Source organism: Amphibalanus amphitrite, unplaced genomic scaffold (genome assembly GCF_019059575.1).
Source record: "Amphibalanus amphitrite isolate SeventyFive unplaced genomic scaffold, NRLGWU_Aamphi_draft 000532F_arrow, whole genome shotgun sequence".
NCBI classification, from domain to species: domain Eukaryota; kingdom Metazoa; phylum Arthropoda; class Thecostraca; order Balanomorpha; family Balanidae; genus Amphibalanus; species Amphibalanus amphitrite.
Genome location: NW_024882026.1, coordinates 412406 through 433898, shown reverse-complemented (window position 1 = coordinate 433898; position 21493 = coordinate 412406). Strand labels below are relative to the sequence as shown.

At 48.8% G+C, this 21493-nt stretch overlaps 2 protein-coding genes across 2 annotated transcripts in view; both read left to right on the top strand.

The window, feature by feature from the left end:
• The window catches only part of LOC122393366 (voltage-dependent T-type calcium channel subunit alpha-1G-like), a gene marked incomplete at its 5' end in the record, with an annotated part of 44795 nt that overhangs the window by 20680 nt on the left and 2622 nt on the right, over positions 1-21493 (top strand). Inside the window, 2 exons of the mRNA XM_043389309.1 lie at positions 11809-11898; positions 12375-12468. Coding sequence (XP_043245244.1) covers positions 11809-11898; positions 12375-12468 — 184 coding nt within the window. The remainder of the gene's footprint in view (positions 1-11808; positions 11899-12374; positions 12469-21493) is intronic.
• Positions 17069-18588, top strand: LOC122393382 (techylectin-5B-like). The gene has a single exon (XM_043389332.1). It carries the CDS (start codon positions 17104-17106, stop codon positions 18274-18276), a length of 1173 nt encoding a protein of 390 aa, XP_043245267.1. The 5' UTR covers positions 17069-17103; the 3' UTR covers positions 18277-18588.

Genomic DNA, 21493 nt, shown 5'->3' with positions numbered 1-21493 from the left:
ACAACAACACGATTTTGACACAATGACGGAACAAATAACACATAAACACAGCGCCAAGATCACCGCCACTGGAACAGTCCGCACACTTACCAAACGTTACTCATGTCGCCTCGGCGGTGATGAATGTTCACTTGTTCAGGCTTATACATTTATCGATATAAACAAAAGTTCTGTTTCGTTTCAGGAAGTTCGTTCTTCGTTCGTGTCTTCGTTATTCTCGGCTTCGGTAACTTGTACAAATTTAGTTGAAATATAAGTCGTAATTTCACATCTTCCAATCAAAATAATGGGCTTATTAACTCAATAGCCCAAAAGCTCACTGGCTTTCAAATTCTTCTCATATTTTGCCTTTTCAATTTTCAAATATTTACACAAATAAAACATTTTTCGCCACCTCGTGCATAAGTCGCTCCTGCTCCACAGCAGCGATGATCGAGGTCGCGACACCCTCCCCCCGCCAGTGTCCCACCCCTTGGGAACACTATACGTCAGCGTCATCAGCGGCCCCTTCAAGAAAGCACGTAACGTCAGTGAAGGGGCCGTGAAGTGGGCCGCTCAAGTTCCGTCTCTGCACCAGTCCAGCACACCATACCGCTCGCTCTCTCTCGTCTGCTGCTCCTGGGTCACCAGCTGATGTCGATCCTTCCTGCATGACGGAAGCGCCTCAGACATTCTCGTAAGGCCCCATGGTGTCGAGCTGATCCAGCCAGGATGACGTTCTCCCGTTGACGTCCACAGGTGCAGAGATAACGGCGCAGTAGTCGGACGGCTGTCTTGGCGGACGGGCTGTGCGGACTAGGTCATCAGGGTGTGTCTATCTGAAAGTCTATCGCCGAGACTAGCGCTGGCATATGTTACATGATATGAATGATGTGAATGATGTGTATGATGTGGTGACTGCAAACTAATCTGCTGTACTTGCTGTTACTTTGTGTTTGTGTGTCTATTTGTGCATGTTCAGTGCCATTCTTGGATCATATTCCTTGGCATCAGGATCACCACACATTCGTTCCTTCTGTCTTTCTTATAGTTGGTTTGCTGCTTCCTGAGGTCGTTCGAGGAAGCACACTTTGTTTGCTGGCCGTTGGTAAGTCAAACCATTGCCAGTTCTGAGTTGCAAGGAGCGGACGTGGCCATCAGCGCTTGGCGTAGTGCGGGTCACGGTCGCTAGCGGCCAGTACCCCCGTGGGGCTTGGTCGTCCACCATCATGACAACATCCCCGACTTCAATATCTCCGGTTCCAAGTGCCCATTTTTCACGTCGCATCAGATTCGGGAGGTATTCTTTCCTCCATCTTGTCCAGAAGTGGTTGGCGATCACTTGAGCATGTTTCCACCTTCTCTTGCTCAGTAGAGCTGAGTCATCAGTTGATCCTGGCGGCAGATACAGTTCTGGCGAGCCCAACAGGAAATGATTCGGAGTCAGTGGCTCGGGGTCATCTGCGTCGCCGCTGCAGTATGTTATTGGTCGACTGTTGACGACATACTCGACTTCTACCAGGGCTGTCGACAGAACCTCGTCTGTCACGACTTGCCGACCCAGCACAACTCGCAGGGCTCTCTTCACAGACGCTACAAGACGTTCCCATATACCTCCCATGTGGCTCGCCGTGGGAGGATTAAAGTGCCACTCGATCTGTTCTTGGCTGAGCTCGTCCAAAATTTGAGACTGGTTCCACTCCTTGATTGCAGTTCTCATCTCCTTTTCACCGGCTACTATGTTCGTACCGTTGTCCGAATAGACCACTGATGGCTTGCCTCGACGTCCAAAAAATCTCCTCATGCCCATGAGGAAGCTGTCAGTGTCTAGTGACCACACAACTTCTAGGTGAACAGCTCGGGTGCTCAAGCATGTTACCAAAAGGACCCAGCGTTTCTCGGTCTTCCGGAATTTCTTCACTTGCAGCGGACCGAAGAAATCTAAGCCGACGCAGTGAAATGGGCGGGTCGTGTCAAAACGGTGTCGCGGCAGATCTGCCATCTTCGGCTGAGACGGCTTCGCCCTCCTATTCCGACAGAAGGAGCACGCATACAGCACGTGTTTCACGGTCGCTCGACCCCTCGGTATCCAATATTTGCTGCGGATCATACTCAGCGTGTGCTCCACTCCAGCATGCAATGCTCGTTCATGGGCGTCTTGTATTAGCATGCGCGTCACCTCATCCTTTCTACTTAGGATGACTGGATGTCTAGCATCTTCACATATAGGAGCGAGGGAGAGACGGCTGCCGGCTCGCAAAAGTCCCTGTTCATCCAGCATAGGTGACACGCTCAGCAGAGGGCTGGAGGGATGCACTGAACCGCTTGTTGCTATCTTTTTGATGTCAGTTGAAAATGCTCGCTGCTGCGCGTCTTTCAAAATCATCATTTTTGCCGACTCGATTTCAGGACCATTCAGTGCTGTAAGAACCAACGTACGTTTTTGCACAGCGGCTTTCAGGTTGTCGATGTATCTTTTGATCCATGCTACGATTCTAGTATACTTGTTCCATGACGAAAATCGTGCTGGATCTGGCAGTACTGACCGGTATGTCTGGACCTGAGTGCTCAAAATATGCGGAGTCCTTCTCACCTCTGGATCGGCGTGGTCCAGATCTGATGAACCCATTCCTTGAGAGGGCCAAAATTCTTCAGTTTTCTTCAGAAATTCTGGACCTTCCCACCATGACTCTAGGTCATTCAACGTGGCGCCGGAGGCTCCGCGGGAACAGGCATCCGCTGGGTTCAAATGGCCCGGGACGTGCTTCCAATCTTCGCAGGAGGATAAGTCCAATATTTCGGCAACTCTGTTCGCCGTGAATGTATGAAAGCGGCGGCTCTCATGCTGGACGTAAGCCAGTACGATCTTGCTATCTGTCCAGTACAGAGTACGGGAGAGATGGTAGGTGATTGACTGTTTGATACTTGCAGCCAGTCTACAGGCTAACACCTAACACTAATATCCAGTCTACACTTAATATCCAGTCAATCAAGCCCAAGCTGCTAGAGCTATCTGACGTCCTCGACTGCAATCAAATCGACCTGCTGTGTCTTTGTGAGACATGGCTACGACAGTGGTCGATAAAACTTCCAACGTGCCAACGCTCGTTGGAGCAAGATATTAGCAATGCTTCGAAGAGCTGGAGACAGTCCGCCCGTCTACATGGATGCTTCCTAACGCCTAAAATACAGCATTGACTTATGACTTTCTAATCGTCCGGTTCTAAGCGTACCGCGTGTATGTTCCCTACTCCTGGTCACCCTTCGGTCACCCCTCGCCGGGTCGGGCCAGTCGGCTATTTTTATCCTCTTTCCGGCTAGGCCACCCGCTGAGCTCCCGACGTGCCGCGCCGTCTGCGAGGGACCTGACCCTTCTGCCGGGACAGGTTTCTCCAGGTGTCTCCAAGGAGCCATCATAGCGCTAAGGGTGTGCTCCGCATACACATACATTGATTTTCGGCCTTACTAGCAGGGCCGCTGGCACGCGTTGGCAGCGCCCTGCGGGCATTTTTTTCGCTTAGGGTCATTTTGTGGTAAGGAGGATCAGAAAATCACCCTTCCAACTTTCTCCAGGCCTGGGTGTTTTATCGGGCGCGCCTGAAAACGCACAGTGGACCGAAATCGCACTTCGATTGCGTTACTTCGTATTAGGTAATACGATAAAAAGTCCGCTCTTTTCTCAATCAATAAGGACAAGTGCGTTAAAGCACACATATAAACTTTTGAATTAGAAGCTTTAAAATGCTAAATTTCAACATCTCTAGCTGATGATAATCGTTAGTTGTTTCAGACTTTGGCGCGAAAACGTAGGCATTCAGATCCACCGTGCGACCGGTCACCGTATGCAGTAGTGTGATGGTGTGAGTTGGGGAGTCAAGGCCGTGTGGGGAGAAGGTGAGGAGATACCGGTGTGCCGACGCGGCGGATGGCAGTGAATTTTCAGGATAGGTAGCAAAAGGCTCATTCCCAGACGTTGTGCCAAATTTTGCGGCGCTACGCGACACCAACTTTTACGCTATTCGCGAAAAAAAATTAGGGAGGCTGCCCCCCCCCCCCCCGCCAGGCGAGGGCTAAGTTGGAGACAGTGGTGGGACTAAGATGTTCGTTGGAGCAACTCCAAGCATTTTATCGACCTCTGGGCTACGACCGGCCACTCCGAATCGCCTGCTGGTCCTGCCGGGCTACAATCTGTACCGCGCCGACCGTCCTGATAACAGTGGGTATGGAGGGGTGGCACTGGTCGCCAGGGAAGGGTTGAATGTTAAGTTGGTAAAAATTTCCACCGAATCGGTTCCAAATAGTAAACTGGAGACACTGTGGACAATTGTAAAGGCCAAGAGCAAACGGCAGCTAATCATTGGCATATTATACCGGCCTCCAAGGAAGCTTGTGGGGGATGTCGAGGCCGATTTTATGGATCTTGACAACCAGTATCAAAGCATACTAAGTGCTTATCCACTCACTAAAATTGTGCTTTGTGGTGATTTGAACTGTGATTTGCTAAAACCACGCTCTGACCACTGTAAAAGAAGTCTTCACGATTTTATCACAGACTACTGCTTAGTGCAATGTGTGACTGATGCGACGTACTCTACAGGATCATTGCTTGATGTTTTGATGACAAACTGCAGTCAGATGATTCAGCATTGTTACACTAGTTTTTGTCATTTTAGCCCTCATAAGATTGTTTTCGCCTGTATGCCTATCCCTCGTGTCCGCCAGCCTCGTCGTATCACTAGATCTCGCTGTCTTCGTCGCATCGACTTAGATGCATTTAAGCTTGACCTCACTCTAGCTGATTGGGATCAGGTATTTGCTGCACCAACAGTCAGTCTGAAATGGGAGTACTTTCTCCAGTTATTTTTATCTATTCTCGATGTACATGCTCCATTGAGAACATTCCGTATCCGAAATGTTGCAGCCCCGCCAGTAAGTGTGGAAACGAGAGAGCTCATGCGTTGCCGCCGTGCAGCACTCGCCACCGGCGGTCATACCTCATCTGAGTACAAAAATCTGAATCGCGCTGTACGATCGGCCATCAGACGCGACATCCGGCTAGACATTCAGCGGCGGATCAATGATGGAGGTCCAAATTCCACATGGCGAGCAATAAGGTCTGTTGTGGGCACAAAACAGGCTGATAGAAATTTACCTACAGCAACGGCTGATCAGCTGAATGAATATTTTGTTAGCGTTGGCCCACGAGCGGCGAGCGAGGCAAGGAACTCAGGGCCGACCCCTGACCTCCCATGTCGCCTACCGCGGGTGGGTGCCTGTGCATTTAAGCTCACCCCACTGACTCTCCCAGAGCTGCGTGATGTGATATTTCAGATGAGCGGATCATCTGCCAGTGGCCAGGATGGCATCAATATCCACATGATCCGTATATCTTTTGCTGCAATTGGCAATGTGCTCCTGCACATTGTCAATTCTAGTATTTCTCTATCTGAAGTACCTTCTTCTTGGAAGCACTCACTTGTTTCTCCAATTTATAAGTCAGGAGAGTCCTCTAAACCATCCAGTTATAGACCGATTTCGGTAGTTCCCGTGATCGCCAAAATCGTAGAACGAGCCGTTCACCAGCAAGTTTACAGTTATGTTTCTAGTAATCATCTTCTTTCCTCTACTCAACATGGTTTTCGTCCACGCCATTCAACCGAAACAGCTCTGCTGACCGTCTCTGATTATATCCTCTCCGCTAATGATCGAGGAGAGCTTTCATTCCTGTGCATGCTTGATCTAAGTAAATGCTTTGACGTAATTGACCACTCCAAACTCCTAACAAAATTACAGCTACATGGGATTGATGTCTCATGGTTTTCAAGCTACCTTATGGGCCATATGCAAAGTGTCACATTTTCTGACAGCTTGGGAAACCTCCGATGCTCCAAGCCGCTCCCTAATAATATCGGTGTATTTCAGGGCTCAGCGCTAGGTCCATTGCTTTACTGCATTTTTGCAAACGATCTCAGTCTATTTGCTGATGATGCGATGATCGTGCAGTATGCAGATGACACACAAATTTTAGTCAGTGGTAAAAAGGCGGAATTCAATCTTGTTGTTAGCAGGCTGGAACTACATAGTGTTGGAATCTCTGGGGTCATGGTTCCGAGCTAACGGGCTCAAACTTAATTCTGAGAAAACTCAATTAATGTTGTTAGGTAGCCCACAGAATTTGCGAAACATTTCCAGCTATGTTGTAAAATTTAATAATTGTAATTTGACTCCTGTTTCCGAAGCGAGGAATCTTGGAGTTCATTTTGACTGTGCCCTTAGCTGGGACACTCATGTTTCTGTTGTTGTGCACCGTTGTTTCGGAATTCTTACCGGATTGTCGCAACTGAGGGGCCATTTACCGCCATCTACCATTTCTATTCTAGTGGATGCCTTAGTTTTATCTCATATCCGCTACTGTTTATCCGTTTATGGTAATACCACAAACAAAAATCTTCTTCGGATTCAGAAAGTGATCAATTATGCCGCCAAAGTCATTTTCCGTCGCAAGAAATTCGACCATGTGTCCGATCTGCTTCAACGTTTGGGTTGGTTGAAAGCTAATGAGCTCGTCCAGTACCACACTATGTGCATGGTTCATAGAGAACGTCGCGCAGGCGAACCTGAAGCACTGGCTGAAAATCTCATTAAAAGCTCAGAGACCCGTGACCGCAATACTAGACAAAACAACACATTGTACGTACCAATGTCACATACAGAGATGGGACGAAGGCGTTTCTGCTGTCGTGCACCTCGCCAGTATAATGCGCTGCCACATGATCTGACGTTACGCTCGACGCCAGCTTTCCGGAGTCACTTAGTAAGCCACCTATGTGACAGTCGCACCGTGACTGGGCAAGAGTGACGTGGTCCGATGTCCGAACTATTAGAGCAATGACTATCGAGCGATTGTTGTTAAATGTGGATGATTCGTCTCGTGTGTGTATAAGATGTGCTATTTTTTACAGCAACCTATAGGCGTGGTTTATGATAGGGCAGGAAATGCTGTGTACATATGTTGCATGCTTTGTACTACATAACTGAGACTGTAATAGCCCCGAGTACATCGAGGATTGTCTCATTAAATACATTACATTACATTACATTACAGTCGAGCTATGGTGAGCTGTTTCAGTGGTGCTAGTCGTGTTTTCGCCATAACGAATGAACAAAGAGCCGTCTGCTCACCTTCCCCACGGCGCTCGTTCGTCATTCTAACGTACGCCACAGCGCCAAAGGCCGCTTCTGATGCGTCACAAAACACATGAAGCTGGTATTCATCTGGTTCTTGTGTCAGCCTTGCTTTATAACAGCGAGGAATGCGGATATTTTCAAGGTAGTGAATCTCGGATTCCCATTCAAGAAATTCATGGCGCTCAGTTGCCCGCAGTTGGTCATCCCAGCCGTAGTTTAGTGACCACAGTCGCTGTACCAGTATTTTGGCGCGTAGCGTGAATGGGGCAACAATACCAAGCGGGTCAAAAATCATTGCCACTCGTCGAAGCACTCCTCGTTTCGTCTCTGGTACCTCTGTAAAGCGGCTCTTGACACCGATCAGGTCCATTTCCGGTATCCAAACACATCCCAGTGCCCGTTCCAAATCTCCCTTTTGACGCATTAAATCAACGGCGGGAATACCAGAGTTGTATTCTGAATCTTCAAGAACCTCTGAGTGACTGCTTACCCACTTTGCCAGTACAAATCCTCCCTGACCAACTATTTCCGTGACTCCATTTTTTATCATTTTGGCTTTCTCGACTGTTCTAGCCGAATGCAAAAAATCGTCCATATAAAAGCTTTGACGTATCGCTGAGACGATAACAGCAGATTCTGCGTCATCCCTGTGGTCATCTGCGGTTCTCTGAAGGACGTAGCTGGCTGCCACTGGACTACATCTAGCGCCAAATATGGTCACTAGCATCCTGTAATGGTCGGGCGTCTTAGACGTGTCCCCGCCTCTCCACAGAAACGTCAGCGCGGGCTGATCTTCGACTCGCATCTTCACTTGATGGAACATCTCGGTGATATCCCCCATAATTGCTACACGTTCCTCACGGAAGCGGATGAGGATCCCCACCAGGTTTTGCAGCAAGTCTGGCCCTGTGAGAAGATTGTCATTTAGTGACGTTCCTTGACATGATGCTGCTGCATCAAACACTACACGCAACTTTTTCTTGTTAGGATTTGAAACCCCGTGATGTGGGAGAAACCATGTCTTGGGGTTCATCTTGGCAGCTTCAACTTCCTCTTGTGTCAACTTGCGCGCATAACCCTTCTTAACGTATCCCATGAGCGCCTCATCGTATGCTGCCGCCTTTTCTGAATTCTTGCTCATGTTCTTCTCAGTTGAAAGTAGGCGATGGTAAGCTATATGGTAGTTGTTAGGCAAATGAACATCGTCTGTTTTCCACAACAGGCCCACCTCGTAACGGTCCCCAACTTTCATCGTAGTCTCGTCTAAAATCTGTATGGCTCGTCTATCTTCGGTAGACATTGATGTTTTATCCACGTATTTTGTACCAAAACATTCAGTACTCCACCATTCTTGGACATAGACTGGCACCTCTTCTGACTCTGTTTTTTGAACCAACATAATCTGCCGTACATGCTCAGGGACAAGATTGTGCAGTGAGCCGGAGAGCGCCCAACCAAATGCCGTCTTAACGGCGACAGGCTCCCCGGGTTTGCCCATCCTAGCCTCCAGTTGAAGTACAGCCTCGATAACATTAGCCCCAAGAAGAAGCTCAACCTTTTGTCCATTGTAACCGGCTATGTCAAGATCACGAATGTGTTTCCAGCTTTGCATGCGCTTTTCAAGACTCGGAGTTTTAACGTACAAATCGGGAACTGAAAATGCCTCCGAGACAAATATGGGTTTTGACCATGGCTCGTGGGCGGGGACAAGACTCAATGTCACCCTATGGGAAATTTGTTCCGTGCCGCGACCTCTCACCGTTTGGAGTTGGAGTCCTTGTTTCTCTCCGGTCAGTCCAAGATCAGTAAGAACTTCTTCACAGCAAAGTGATGTTTGTGATCCGGGATCGAGAAGTGCGTTCACGGCCCGGGACCGCCCTTCATTTCCCAGAATGCGAACACGCACGACCTGAAGCAAGGTGGCTGCGCCGTGGTCAGGCTTGGACGCAGCAGCTATAACTCGAGTACCGGGGCTGTCCGCCGTGTCCTCGATCCGCCTGGCCTCTGCTTCTGGGATAGGTCGCCGTACCCTCTGGCTCCCATGCAGCAAACGATGATGACGCATCCTGCACCCCTCTAGACCGCACGGCCTGGCTGTTCTGCAATAGCGCGCCCTATGCCCCCGTTTGAGGCAATAGAAGCAGACGTCAGAAGAAGCGACAATTTCGGCCCTTCGATTTGCGTCCTTCTCTAAGAATGAGGGGCATGTGTCTACGTTATGTTTTTCTCCACAGTATATACAGGCCCCGGAATGTTCCACTTCAGTGCTGAGGGCGGCTCTGCGAAGCGGAACAGCAGTCACGTCATGTTTTTTGGCTCGACTCTGTCGGTTTTCTTCTGTTGCCACTGCCGCGTAATTTATAGCTACCCGTACTTGCCGACGCAGCCACATATCAAAATTTACCAACGTTGGTCTGGAGGGCTCCAAATCAAGCACATATTGGCCCCACTCTCTCTTCAGTTCAGAGGGGAGTTTTCTCGCCACGTTATGCAAGTTCTCTGAGCTATGCAAGTCACTTTCATAACCCAGATTTTCCAAGACCGAGACGGCAGAATGAACGGCCGCGTGGAACCGATCGGTTGATTCGGGATCTAAATATCTCGGCGAAGGACAGGAAAAACAGCTGCTAAATTCGAATGCACAATGTCTTCCTCTCTTCCATAACGATCTTGTAGCGCAGCTATAGCGGCGCGGTAAAGTCGACCGTCATAAAGCATTCCGGAGATTGTTTTTTGAGCTGGACCAATGACGGCGCCCTGGAGATGCGCCATCTTCTCTGTGTCAGTCAGGGCAGACTGATTGCCAACCAGAGTTTGGAAAAGCGCAAACCAGCGCGGCCATTCCCCGGGAGCTCCACTGAACTTGGTTAGCTCTAACCTGGGGAGATTCTTCAACAGACCGCCATCGGTACCAGCGTGATGTCCAGTATGTATGGCCCGCTGGAATCCAGCGGCGGCAGGAGCGGAGGATGTTGAATCAACAGGGTTGGGCTCTCCCGTCACTTGACGGCTTGGATTTCCTTCCATATCCACACAGGGTCTATCGACAAAATCATCACGCCTCTCCCATTGCAATTCATTTTCGGCAGCGAGTGTTAACTTTGCTTCTAACTCCGCTGTTGCTTGTGTATCTCTCGCATTTTCAAGTTCATTTGCTCTTCTCAACTCTTCTTCTTTTCGTTCTCTATCATGTCGATTTTTAAGCTGCTGCAGCTCCATTTCTTTAACTTTCAATATTATTTCCGTTTTCTTTGCTTCAGATATGTGAGAGACTGAAGAACACTCGGAGCCATTGGCTGATGCATCCGGTTCGTCCTTCCTATCCACCAATGCCTTCTCTATCTGATCCATTGTATCATGGTACTGACATTCTGCTTCTGCCACATAGCTTTGGGCCTTCTTTATTTCATCTGCACCATCGAGAGTTTCGATATATTCATCATTTTTTACTTGCAAATTCGCCAAAGCTTCATCGAGCTCAGACATCATTTTCAGCAGACTAGTCCGGCTCCCCTTAGCATCGACCGCGACTTGTGCCCTTCGTCTGAGTCTTGTGAGTTTTGCCAACGCGTACTGACGGCTTTGTTTCCCCTTCGATGATGCCTCAGACATGACTGTTTTTAGCTAAGAAACTTCTTGGATTAACAATTCAGCGAAATAAGTCAGATAACTGAGAGGGATGTATGACAGAGACCTTTGAGCGTTTGAAACTGTCGTCACCGCCGTGAGTGATTGAAGCGCGTTTTATGGTTTGTGAGAGTGTGTAGTTAAAATGACGGCTGGTTAAATGAATCAAAATCATTTAGTGGTGCAGCACAGCCCGTCCTGAGAGATATATTCAATTTTGGCTTGGCAAACGGTTTCTGCGAAAAAACAACAACACGATTTTGACACAATGACGGAACAAATAACACATAAACACAGCGCCAAGATCACCGCCACTGGAACAGTCCGCACACTTACCAAACGTTACTCATGTCGCCTCGGCGGTGATGAATGTTCACTTGTTCAGGCTTATACATTTATCGATATAAACAAAAGTTCTGTTTCGTTTCAGGAAGTTCGTTCTTCGTTCGTGTCTTCGTTATTCTCGGCTTCGGTAACTTGTACAAATTTAGTTGAAATATAAGTCGTAATTTCACATCTTCCAATCAAAATAATGGGCTTATTAACTCAATAGCCCAAAAGCTCACTGGCTTTCAAATTCTTCTCATATTTTGCCTTTTCAATTTTCAAATATTTACACAAATAAAACATTTTTCGCCACCTCGTGCATAAGTCGCTCCTGCTCCACAGCAGCGATAATCGAGGTCGCGACAATGGGTAATGATTGATGACTAAAGGACAAACCTGCGAGCGTCACAAACATGTGGGCTGTTGCATTGTCACAAACACCCTACAAACAAACTACAACAAACTGCAAACAGGCTACAGGCGTCAGGCGCGGGTTTTAAGTGCTTCACATTATACTTCGATCAATTTTGTCGCAATGCTGTTATCTGTGCAGTGTGTGTGCCGTATAAGCCAGTAGATTTACCGTAGCTGTGACCTCTGACCTGACCTGACCTGACCTCTGACCTGACCTCTGACCTGACCTCTGACCTGACCTCTGACCTGACCTCTGACCTGACCTGATCTCAGATGGAGGATGACGTGGACATGGAGCTGGAGCTGGAGCGACAGATGGAGAGGGAGCAACAGCTGGACAATATCAAACAGGTTCAGAAGCTGGTAAGGAACTTATTCATTATCCAACCACACCTAACATCTTTTTTCATAAAATCTTGGAGTATTCGGTGGTTATATGTAACAAAAGGGGATCATTAGGCTGCTCCATGTCACTGGACGCACACAAGGAAAAGAAAATTTTGCAACGAAATACAACGTGTGTGTAATGCAATTACATACCTAATAGGCATTGTGTCTGGTCTGTTAGTACCACAACTTATTGTGGCAAGTTGTTACATACCAAACTTCCCCATGGGCTACGGGCTCTCGGGACAAGCCTCCCCTGCATGTTGCGCCATCTTATTGCGACTTGGTTTCGCGAAGAAGACACTCGGCCTACATTTTAAGAGGCTTCACCTGAACGTTTGATTTGCCTGTTTATGGAACTATGTCATAACGTTGAATCATAGCCTATCTATTTGCCGGTATTTGTAAAACTATACCAGAGTGTAAGATTATGACTTTCCTGTGTGGAACAGGTGGAGGAACAGTGCAACAGTCAGAGAAGGCGGGCGGCGCTCGTCAAGACACCCTCACTGCCGGCAAACTTTGTCTTTCACGACTCTTCTGAGGGTAAGATACAGATTATGTTGTCTTCAGCTAGCCGTTAGCCTTGCACACCATGGAGGTAATCGGGTTAATCTAGCCATATAAGCAGAACACTGTATTTGTTGTTATCCTTGTAGGTCGCATTGTATAAAAGATAAACCACACACAGGCAACGCCCATTTAAGGTGGTCAATGTCATGCCATTTCTGCCAGTCTGTCAATTCGTCCATCCGTCCGTCCGTCCGTCCGTCCGTCCGTCTGTCCATCTGTTTTCCTGTTTGTTTTCCTTTCTGTCTATCTGTCCACCCTGCCAATGTGCTCAGGATTACTCACTGCGGGGGTTCAGTATTTCCGCCCTTAGGAGAACCCAAAATGAGCCGTTCTAGAGGCTCAGCCTCAATCTTACCAAGCGCCGTCAATGCAATTTGATAGCACTAGCCACAGATAACAGTAGTACTAGTAGTACTACTGTTATCTGTGCACTAGCTAAAGTTGAGCTTTGGTGAACGGCTATGAAATACAACGTGTTTTCAAGCATTTCAGTCCGCTGTATAATGATGCTTTCCAAGGAAAAAGGCTCTGATACAGGTTTGCTTATTTGACACTGGTTTGCTGACACGAGTACAAATGCTATAAAATACAGTGAAAACGAAAAGGCAGTTCATCAGGCTTGCACCAGGCTCCGGCTGGGGCCGGGAAGGTGCAGATAGAGCGTCCGGCCGCTGCCGTCGGGACCGCCAAGGTGACCCCTGTCCGTCTGAACCAACAAACGCCCTTCCTTGCATTGTATCTACACCCCGCTGTGAGAGAAAATAGTTCAACACTGAGGCTGCAAGAGGTCAGCTCAGGCTTAATATCAAAGTAAAGCACGGCCACAACTTTGTATGCTTGATTTGGTAGTCAGGCCCGTTCGGTTCCAGCTCATTCAGGGGAGGGGGGATGGGGAGACATTGGGCTGGCGGACCACCGACGGTGCGTCGCAGTGGCGGGGACCACCCGGTGGGACGCCAGTGTCCCGGTGGGACAGACCACCCACCCATTCAAACGGACAGTCCGGGGGAGCCGTACCCCTAGTGGAGGACCCGAAACGGCCGGACATCGAGCGGCGTGGCCGTGCACACAAACAGTGTGAGCTGTGAACAAGATAAGGGGCGGGTCATCAGGAAAGGGATGTTGGAAATGAAGCATATATGTTGATAAATGATCATTTATTAATATTTCATAACCCATCTTTGTTGCCATCAAGTTTTTTTTTCGTTAAGCATTCTCATTGTGAGGTCACATGAAAACCACAACCTCAGTCTATGAGAAATTCGAGATAAAGAAATTACGATCGATGAAGGGCCAGGCACATTGTTGCATGGTTCCTCAGAGTTTCATATCAACCCTGCCTAGGCCCCCTGACACTGAGGGCGTTGCGAAGACGCGTCATTCTAGCACCTTACAGAAATTCGCTAATGACGTTTGGGGTCAGTGACCTTAGCTGGCTTCAACATACGGCTGATAAAAGGTCCGGCTTGAATCAAAGATCAGTTATGGCAATTGTTAGCTCTGTCCTCTTTAACCCTCGCACTTTAAGGGGGTCGAACGGACCCCCTCAGTTTTTCGCGAATAACTCACGTAAAAGCGGCCGATCGCGACGAAACTTTTAGTGTACTCGAGTTAATCGATTGTACACATACTCGGGAAATTTCATGATCCTGACCTAAGTGTTCTTTGATCTGTGACCTGATTCTCAAGACCATGTTCGGCCGGGATCGCGATTTGGCGTACATATGTCGGCTCACATTATCCGCGCATTTCCAGTCTGTTGGTGGTTATAAACGTTCAAACATGTGTAATGATGTTGGTCCCATGCATTATTGCGGGTGTTAAAGTCACTTGAGGGTCAGGTCAAGGTCATTGACCTTTGGTGACCTCGGTTCACTTTTTCGAGTTTTACATGTTTCTGGGATAGTGTTTGGAGCTTATTTCGAACTTAGCACCCATTTGAACATTTACGAAGTTGTAAACTTAGGGGGAGACGGTCGTCCCGGTTTACAGTCATCCGATCGTGGTGATCGGGAAACGTGTTCCTTTCCGAGCACTCGTCAGCCACCAGGGCTCTTCATGTCGCCCTCGCTTCCTCGTCTTCCGTCTTCCTCCAAAGCCTTGGTTTGATGAGTAGAAAAGTGTGTATTTACAAATTTCAGATTTTACTAATGTACAGCACACACGGACGTTAGACGGTATACTAAAACTACGCGCATGCGCTAGACGGTCTATCTAGTAACATGCGACATGCGCAGCGTGTGTGCGCGGATATACGAATATACATAAGCAATGGCGCACCGACACATGCGCAGCAGGTGTGCGCGGCTGTAGGGAACTCCTACACTACCCCCTCCCTAGACGGGTCGCGAACGTGACTCGTCGAGATCGCTGTGGGGATCGAACGTCGCGATCGGTGCGAGAGCGCAAGATAGATCGCGGCGGAGCTGGTTCCGGTGTTGCTGCTCTTGGATATGGGTGTTCTGCAGGCGGCGTGTCTTGCGGCAGCAGCTCCATGCTGTCCGACTGAGCAGCTGATGGTGGCACAGTCGCAGAGGCAGGAGACTGCTGCGCAGGTTGGTGTGGCGTCTCTTCCGGAGACGCAGGCTCGCAGTGGTCGATGTTGCTGGTTGGTGCGCTGGCGGCCACCGGCTGCTTGTTGGGTGGAGCTGGCGTCGGCGTCGGTCGCTTCGGTAGGTTGCCGCGAGGAGATGCGCTGAGTGAGGCGTCAGCGTCGATCCGTTGCTGTTTGGCAGTCTTCGTGTTCCGCACGAAGAGAAGTGTTGCGGCAGATGCTTTCGACCGGCTGCACGGAGGCTCGCAGCGGCGGGCCTTGTTACCGAAACGCTGGTGGTACCAGCAGACAGAGCTGTCTGGGTACGTCGGCGTCGGAGGGCGTGACGGGAGAGGCGTCTGACGGCTGCGATGTCGACCTTTGTTGCGGTGGGAGAAACTGCACGGCGCTTTGCAGCGACGCGCTCTGGCACCGAAGCGCTGGTGGTACCAGCAGATCTCGTAGGTTGACGGATGCGCTGGCTTTAGAGGGCGGTTTTCATGGCGTCGTTGATGCTGGCTTCGGCCAAGTTGCGATGCTGCGCCTTTGAGTCGACGCTGGGTGGCCTCCATTTGCCGTACTCGGACGATGAGGGTCGCGATGGTGGCTAGCAGAGCTGTGAGCCGACCTGCTGCCTCGGGTTCGGGTGCCGGCGAGCTGAAGCTGCTTGCGGGAGGAGCGGTGTGCTGCCGGGTGGCTTCGCTCGACTCCATGGTGTGGTCCACGAGTAGCCCGGATCACGTCGGGGTCACCAGTGTAAACTGAGGGACGGTCGTCCCAGCTTACAGTCATCCGATCGTGGTGATCGGGGAGCGTGTTCTGTTCCGAGCACTCGTCAGCCACCAGGGCTCTTCATGTCGCCCTCGCTTCCTCGTCTTCCGTTTTCCCTCCAAAGCCTTGTGTCGATGAGTTGAAGAGTGTGTGTATTTACAAATTTCAGATTTTACTAATGTACAGCACACACGGACGTTAGACGGTATACTAAAACTACGCGCATGCGCTAGACGGTCTATCTAGTAACATGCGACATGCGCAGCGTGTGTGCGCGGATATACGAATATACATAAGCAATGGCGCACCGACACATGCGCAGCAGGTGTGCGCGGCTGTAGGGAACTCCTACAAAGTAGTTTTGGTGCCTTCGTAACATGTTACGAAGCTGTCAGTGGTGGTTGACACCTACAATGGATAGCCGGCAGGACGCCTACTGGTTGACCTGACCTGACCTGACCCGACCTGGCCTAAATGCATGCAGACATCATCTGTGATCACAACTTACATGATATTCGTGATCAGCACCCCTAAAAACCTCACAACAGCTTCACTTTACTAAGTTCTAACAGGTCCCGATTTTTCCGTCTTTTGGGTGGTTGACCTGTTCTGGAAGGTCACCCAATGACCTAGGACCTTAAAATTGGGTATCATCGCCTTCCTCTCGTCGCTCGCAACACGCTCGTTTTTCCGCGAAGCTCTAGCTCTATCAGGGTCCAAACGGCAAGGGGGTTCAACGGAACCCCCCCCATTCGTTAGACGCTGGCAAAACACGAATACGGGCGAGGGTTAAGGTGTTCCGATCAGTCGCAAAAAAAAAACACGCCAGAGGGTTGCACCAACACTTCTCTCCCGGGGAGGGATAGACACATCAATATGAACGTATTGATTTGTATGCCATTATTGTCATTATTAAACCATTATAAATCCATTTCTGCATCCTCCAACTTGCATCTCCCAAAGCATGAACCTCTATAGTCTATACCTTTGTATGGCTGTCTATGACCTTTTCGGGAATGCAGGGCAATGTAGGCCACTGTCCATAGGCTTCAGAAGCCATTGTTTATTACAGGGCTGTCGAAAGTGCATTGTAATGATCATGAGCAAGCCGATCCCTGCAGCAGAGTGATCAGGGAGGGGCCACTTTATCGCTGAGTTTGTCGATCACGGGACCGGGCCGCGTCACCGGATGTGGCGCCTCTGACAGAGGCCAGCCGCACCGAGCTCTAAAGACGCCCTGCCAGCTCCGAGCCGTCAGTCCGAGGGCGGCAGCCGACGCCGCCGGCACCTCCTGCCAATCCAGCATGGCAGTGCACACGGTGATCGGAGTGATACTTGTCGTCTGGACCGCCCTGGCCGGGCGGTCCGCGGCGCAGCAGCAGCAGCCGGCCGCCCTGCCCAGCGCCACTGCCAACGAGACGTATAGCTACATAGCAAGAGCAGTTCATCGAGGGCTACAGCCCATCATCAGCAAACTTGAATCTCGGGTGGAGTCGCTGAACAACAGACTGACTCTGCTCGACTCTCGAGTGACGGAACTTACCACCAGTATTTTGAGAAGCAGACAGAATGAGCAGCTGGAAGAGCTGTCCAGTCAACTGACTGCAATCACTGCCAGACTCAACAGCCAACAGTCACAACTGAGCGAGCTCAACGCTCAGCTGAACGAACAAAAATCCCAACAAGAGGAGACTGCAGCCACAGTGAACAGCCTCATAGCGAAACTGGATACCATCGTTACTCAGCAAGGACATCTCACACAGACGTCTCAAGTGACTACAAGGATCGACAGCCCGCAGTCTCAATTGAGCGAGCTCAACACCCAGCTGAACGATTGCAGCGACCTGCCTGTTGACTCCCCATCTGGAGTCTACCTCCTTCTGCCCAGTGGTAACATCAAACAACCACCCGTCCAGGCCTACTGTGACATGGATACTGCCGGAGGGAACTGGACGGTGATCCAACGACGAGATGACATCAAACCCCACCAGGACTTCTACCTCGGATGGACCGACTACAAGGAGGGATTTGGTAATGTTACCAAAGAATTCTGGTGGGGTTTAGAACACCTATTTCAGCTGACGTCATCAGGCCGACGTTACGAGCTTCGTGTTGGTCTTGAGGCGTTTGACGGCATTCGAAGATACGCTGTATACCAAGGGTTCAGCGTCTCGTCTGAGGTGGACGGCTACAAACTGAGCGTCTCCGACTACTCTGGAACTGCCGGGGATGGTCTGATGCTGAGCGTCAATGTGAAGTTCTCTACCCGTGACCGTGACCAGGACGTCGACTCTGAATATCACTGTGCACAGTACTACCAGGGGGCCTGGTGGTACGGCGAGGGATGCGGGTGGAGCAGCCTGAACGGACGGTACCGGGACGGCGGTATTAGGAACCCGACTGGAATATGGTGGTGGGAGTGGAGGTTAGATGAGTCACTGAAGAAGACCGAGATGAAGATCAGGCCAACGTACTAATCTTTATGCAGAAGAGGACGTCACAGTGATGTAGCTACACCGGTGACATGTGTACCGAGCCGGTGTCACGGTATTTACTCAAACACTAACACTGTAGTATGGTTAGAGTATGAAGCTTTTACTTACAGGACGTTGTATGAGGATGCAAGTCGGCACTTTTCTGCTGATAAAAAGCATGATGTGCGATTATCCATGTATACCACACAACATGTTTCATTAATGTTATCTATATCTAAACACATGAGTTATATTTTACTCAATGGGCCTTATCTTTGACTTGATGGTGCTAATTTTTGTGTAATACTTATATTTGGGGAATATATAATTGAGATTGTTTTTTATATTTGACTTATATTTACAGCTCATTGCTATGCAGGGTATTCACGAAAATATATGATGATTGTATTTGTGAAAAATATAACTATGAAACCTAAATATGCCTCGACTTGTTCATAGTAACTGCTATTCTATAGCCATAGTGTGACAGAGTGTTATTCTTTACACTCTGCTAAGTCAACGAGCGAGCAATTGCTGCCCGAAGTGAGAGAGCGAGGGAGTTTATCTAATGGTTTCGAAAAAAAATCTCAGTATGAGCGGTCTGTCCCGGTCGCCCCGAACCCGTGAGGCTTTTCACAGTTTTATACCCATCACCCCGCAACGGCTAAACCGATCGACAAGTGGTCTTCTAAAGAAGTTCTAAATCAGATTGATCTACTCTTTAACTCATGAACTCAGCTACTTTCGATGCATATTAGTGACCAGCACGCGGCATGTGATAAATGCAAGGCCAAGAACGTCCAAGTCGTTCCGCCCACGTACCGCTTTTGAGAGGTTTGTGTCTCAGTAACCAGAACATGGTCCACTGAAAATTCGGCCAGTATTTAATCCTCGCGGACCGGTGGGCGAGCTTTTCGTCCCAATATTGACTAAGAGTTACGCGATTGTTCTTGAACGTTTATAGACAGAAGCGCGAAACGTTTATAGCATTTTCCCCCATCACTTTGACATCTTCAGAAATAAAAAAAGAATATCGTGTCCTGATGACCTCACTGGGTTAATTTCGCTAGACCTCTGCACGAAAAATATCGACGTCACAAACGCAAGCTTTAAACAGCTGCCAAAAAGAGAGCTTTTGGGCTCTCTTTTTGTAGTTTGCATGTTTCTACTTCCCAGTATTTTCAACCGATTTCGAATTTGGTACCAATTTAAACATTTACGAAGAAGCTTTGGAACCATCGTAATATGTTACGAAGCTGTCAGTGATGGTTGACTTCTTCTATGGATAGCCGGCAGGACGGCTACTGGTAGACCTGACCATACCTAACTTCATGCTAAATGCAACCTAAATGCTAAGTGTACATAGTTCTAGGTGGTCCCGATTTTTTTAGACTTTTTGGTCCTTTGGCCTGATCTGAGAGGTCAACCAACGACCTAGCACCCTAAAATTGGATATCATCGGCTCCCTATTGGCATGGGCTCGTTTTCTCGCTCGTTTTCTCCGGAGAACTTTAGCTTCATCAAGGGCCGAAAGGCTGCGGGTCCAACCCTGTTCGTTAGCGGCCGAGAAAACTCCATTACAAAGACAAATGATGAGCATGGCTGTGTAGCATATAAGCTGGAAAAATACCTTAGGCCAAGTCATTAGGTCAGGTACAGGTCACAAGCTCAAATATTGTCACCGACTGCGCATTTAATTACACATTCAAGAACCGTAACGTAAGTGACATAAAAGATCGTGGTAAAAAAGATGTTGTAGCCTTAAGGATGAGCTACAGGGGCGCAGATTCGTGATGGAATGAAGGTCAGGATTAGACACAGAGATGAACAAGTGAACAGGAATAAAGATCACGCTATACGGTCAAACCATTTCTGATCCTCAGGTGATATCGGATGTGGGAATCGAACACACCTCCCGTGCTATGCCTCGATGAGTTACGGGAAGTTGCAAATGCAAGTTGTAGCACTGAAAGTAAAGAAAGGCAGATTGATAGTGCACAGCACGAGAGGAAACAAGAAGGGAGAGCCAGGTTTACGATCCAGCAATGAGCAATTCTAATGCTTGGTTTGTCAACGCTTAGATACTGAAAATATATTGTAACTTATCTCCACACATCACATAATAAGGAAAATAAAAAATGCCTACAATCACAAATTTGCATATTTTTACTCGGTCAGCCTTAATTATCAGAAGCAGACTATGACCAACCAGCACATATTTGCACAAATATAAAACCTACGGCTTGTATCCTGATCCTCTCGTAAAGACTCATGCAGCTGTCAAGTTATGTCTAGGTGTCTGCCGTCCACCGTCCATTAGCTGGGACTATAGGTAGGTGTCAGGTAAACCAAAAATGCAAGTACTTAAGAATTTCAGAAAAAGCACCTACCTATTTGGAAAGGGACGACTTACAACCAGCTTTATTGGTTACATTAAAATACATTTGCCACTTTCGTACATCTCAAGCGGCATACAATATGTTTATATGTTATAAGCTTTTTCCAATAATTCCCCAGAGACAGTGGATAGTATACATAGGCATATCTGAGCAGTGGGTAGGTATGCCTATTATCAGCTGGATTAGCCCAAATTTGGCGGATCCAACTTCCCTGGGCCGGCAAGGAGCTTAGATATGGCCCTAACCCTAACAATGGCCCTAACAGCCCATTGCTTTGGCACTAATTTGTTTTGTTGGGTTAGGCCCTTTCGGTCAGAGCCGGAAGGATGATAGGATTTAGGGGGGAGACATTGGTCTGGGCAGACACCCTATGAGAGTCGCCGAAGCTAAGCCTATCCGAATGGACAGGCCGATCACCCCCCCCCCCCCCAAGTACTCACGGCACCTGAGCAGCGGCGCCGCTCCAAGGGAGCAGCCCGCATGAGATAAAGTTGCCTGTCCAGTCCGGACCGAAGGTTGCGGCGTGGAGGAGAAGAATTTGGTTATCCTGAGTATGGAAACGACGGACGGGCTTTGCACTAAAAGCCATCTAACACTATATTCGTAACCTCTGAAGTGTGCGATGTCATTTTCAAGTGACAAATCGCACAGGAGGATGTAGGAGGAGGGTTTCAGGATTCAACCCTCGTATGTAGGAGGGTTGAAGAAGGGTTAATGTGATTATCATCTCTCTCTCTCTCTCTCTCTCTCTCTCTCTCTCTCTCTCTCTCTCTCTCTCTCTCTCTCTCTCTCTCTCTCTCTCTCTCTCTCTCTCTCTCTCT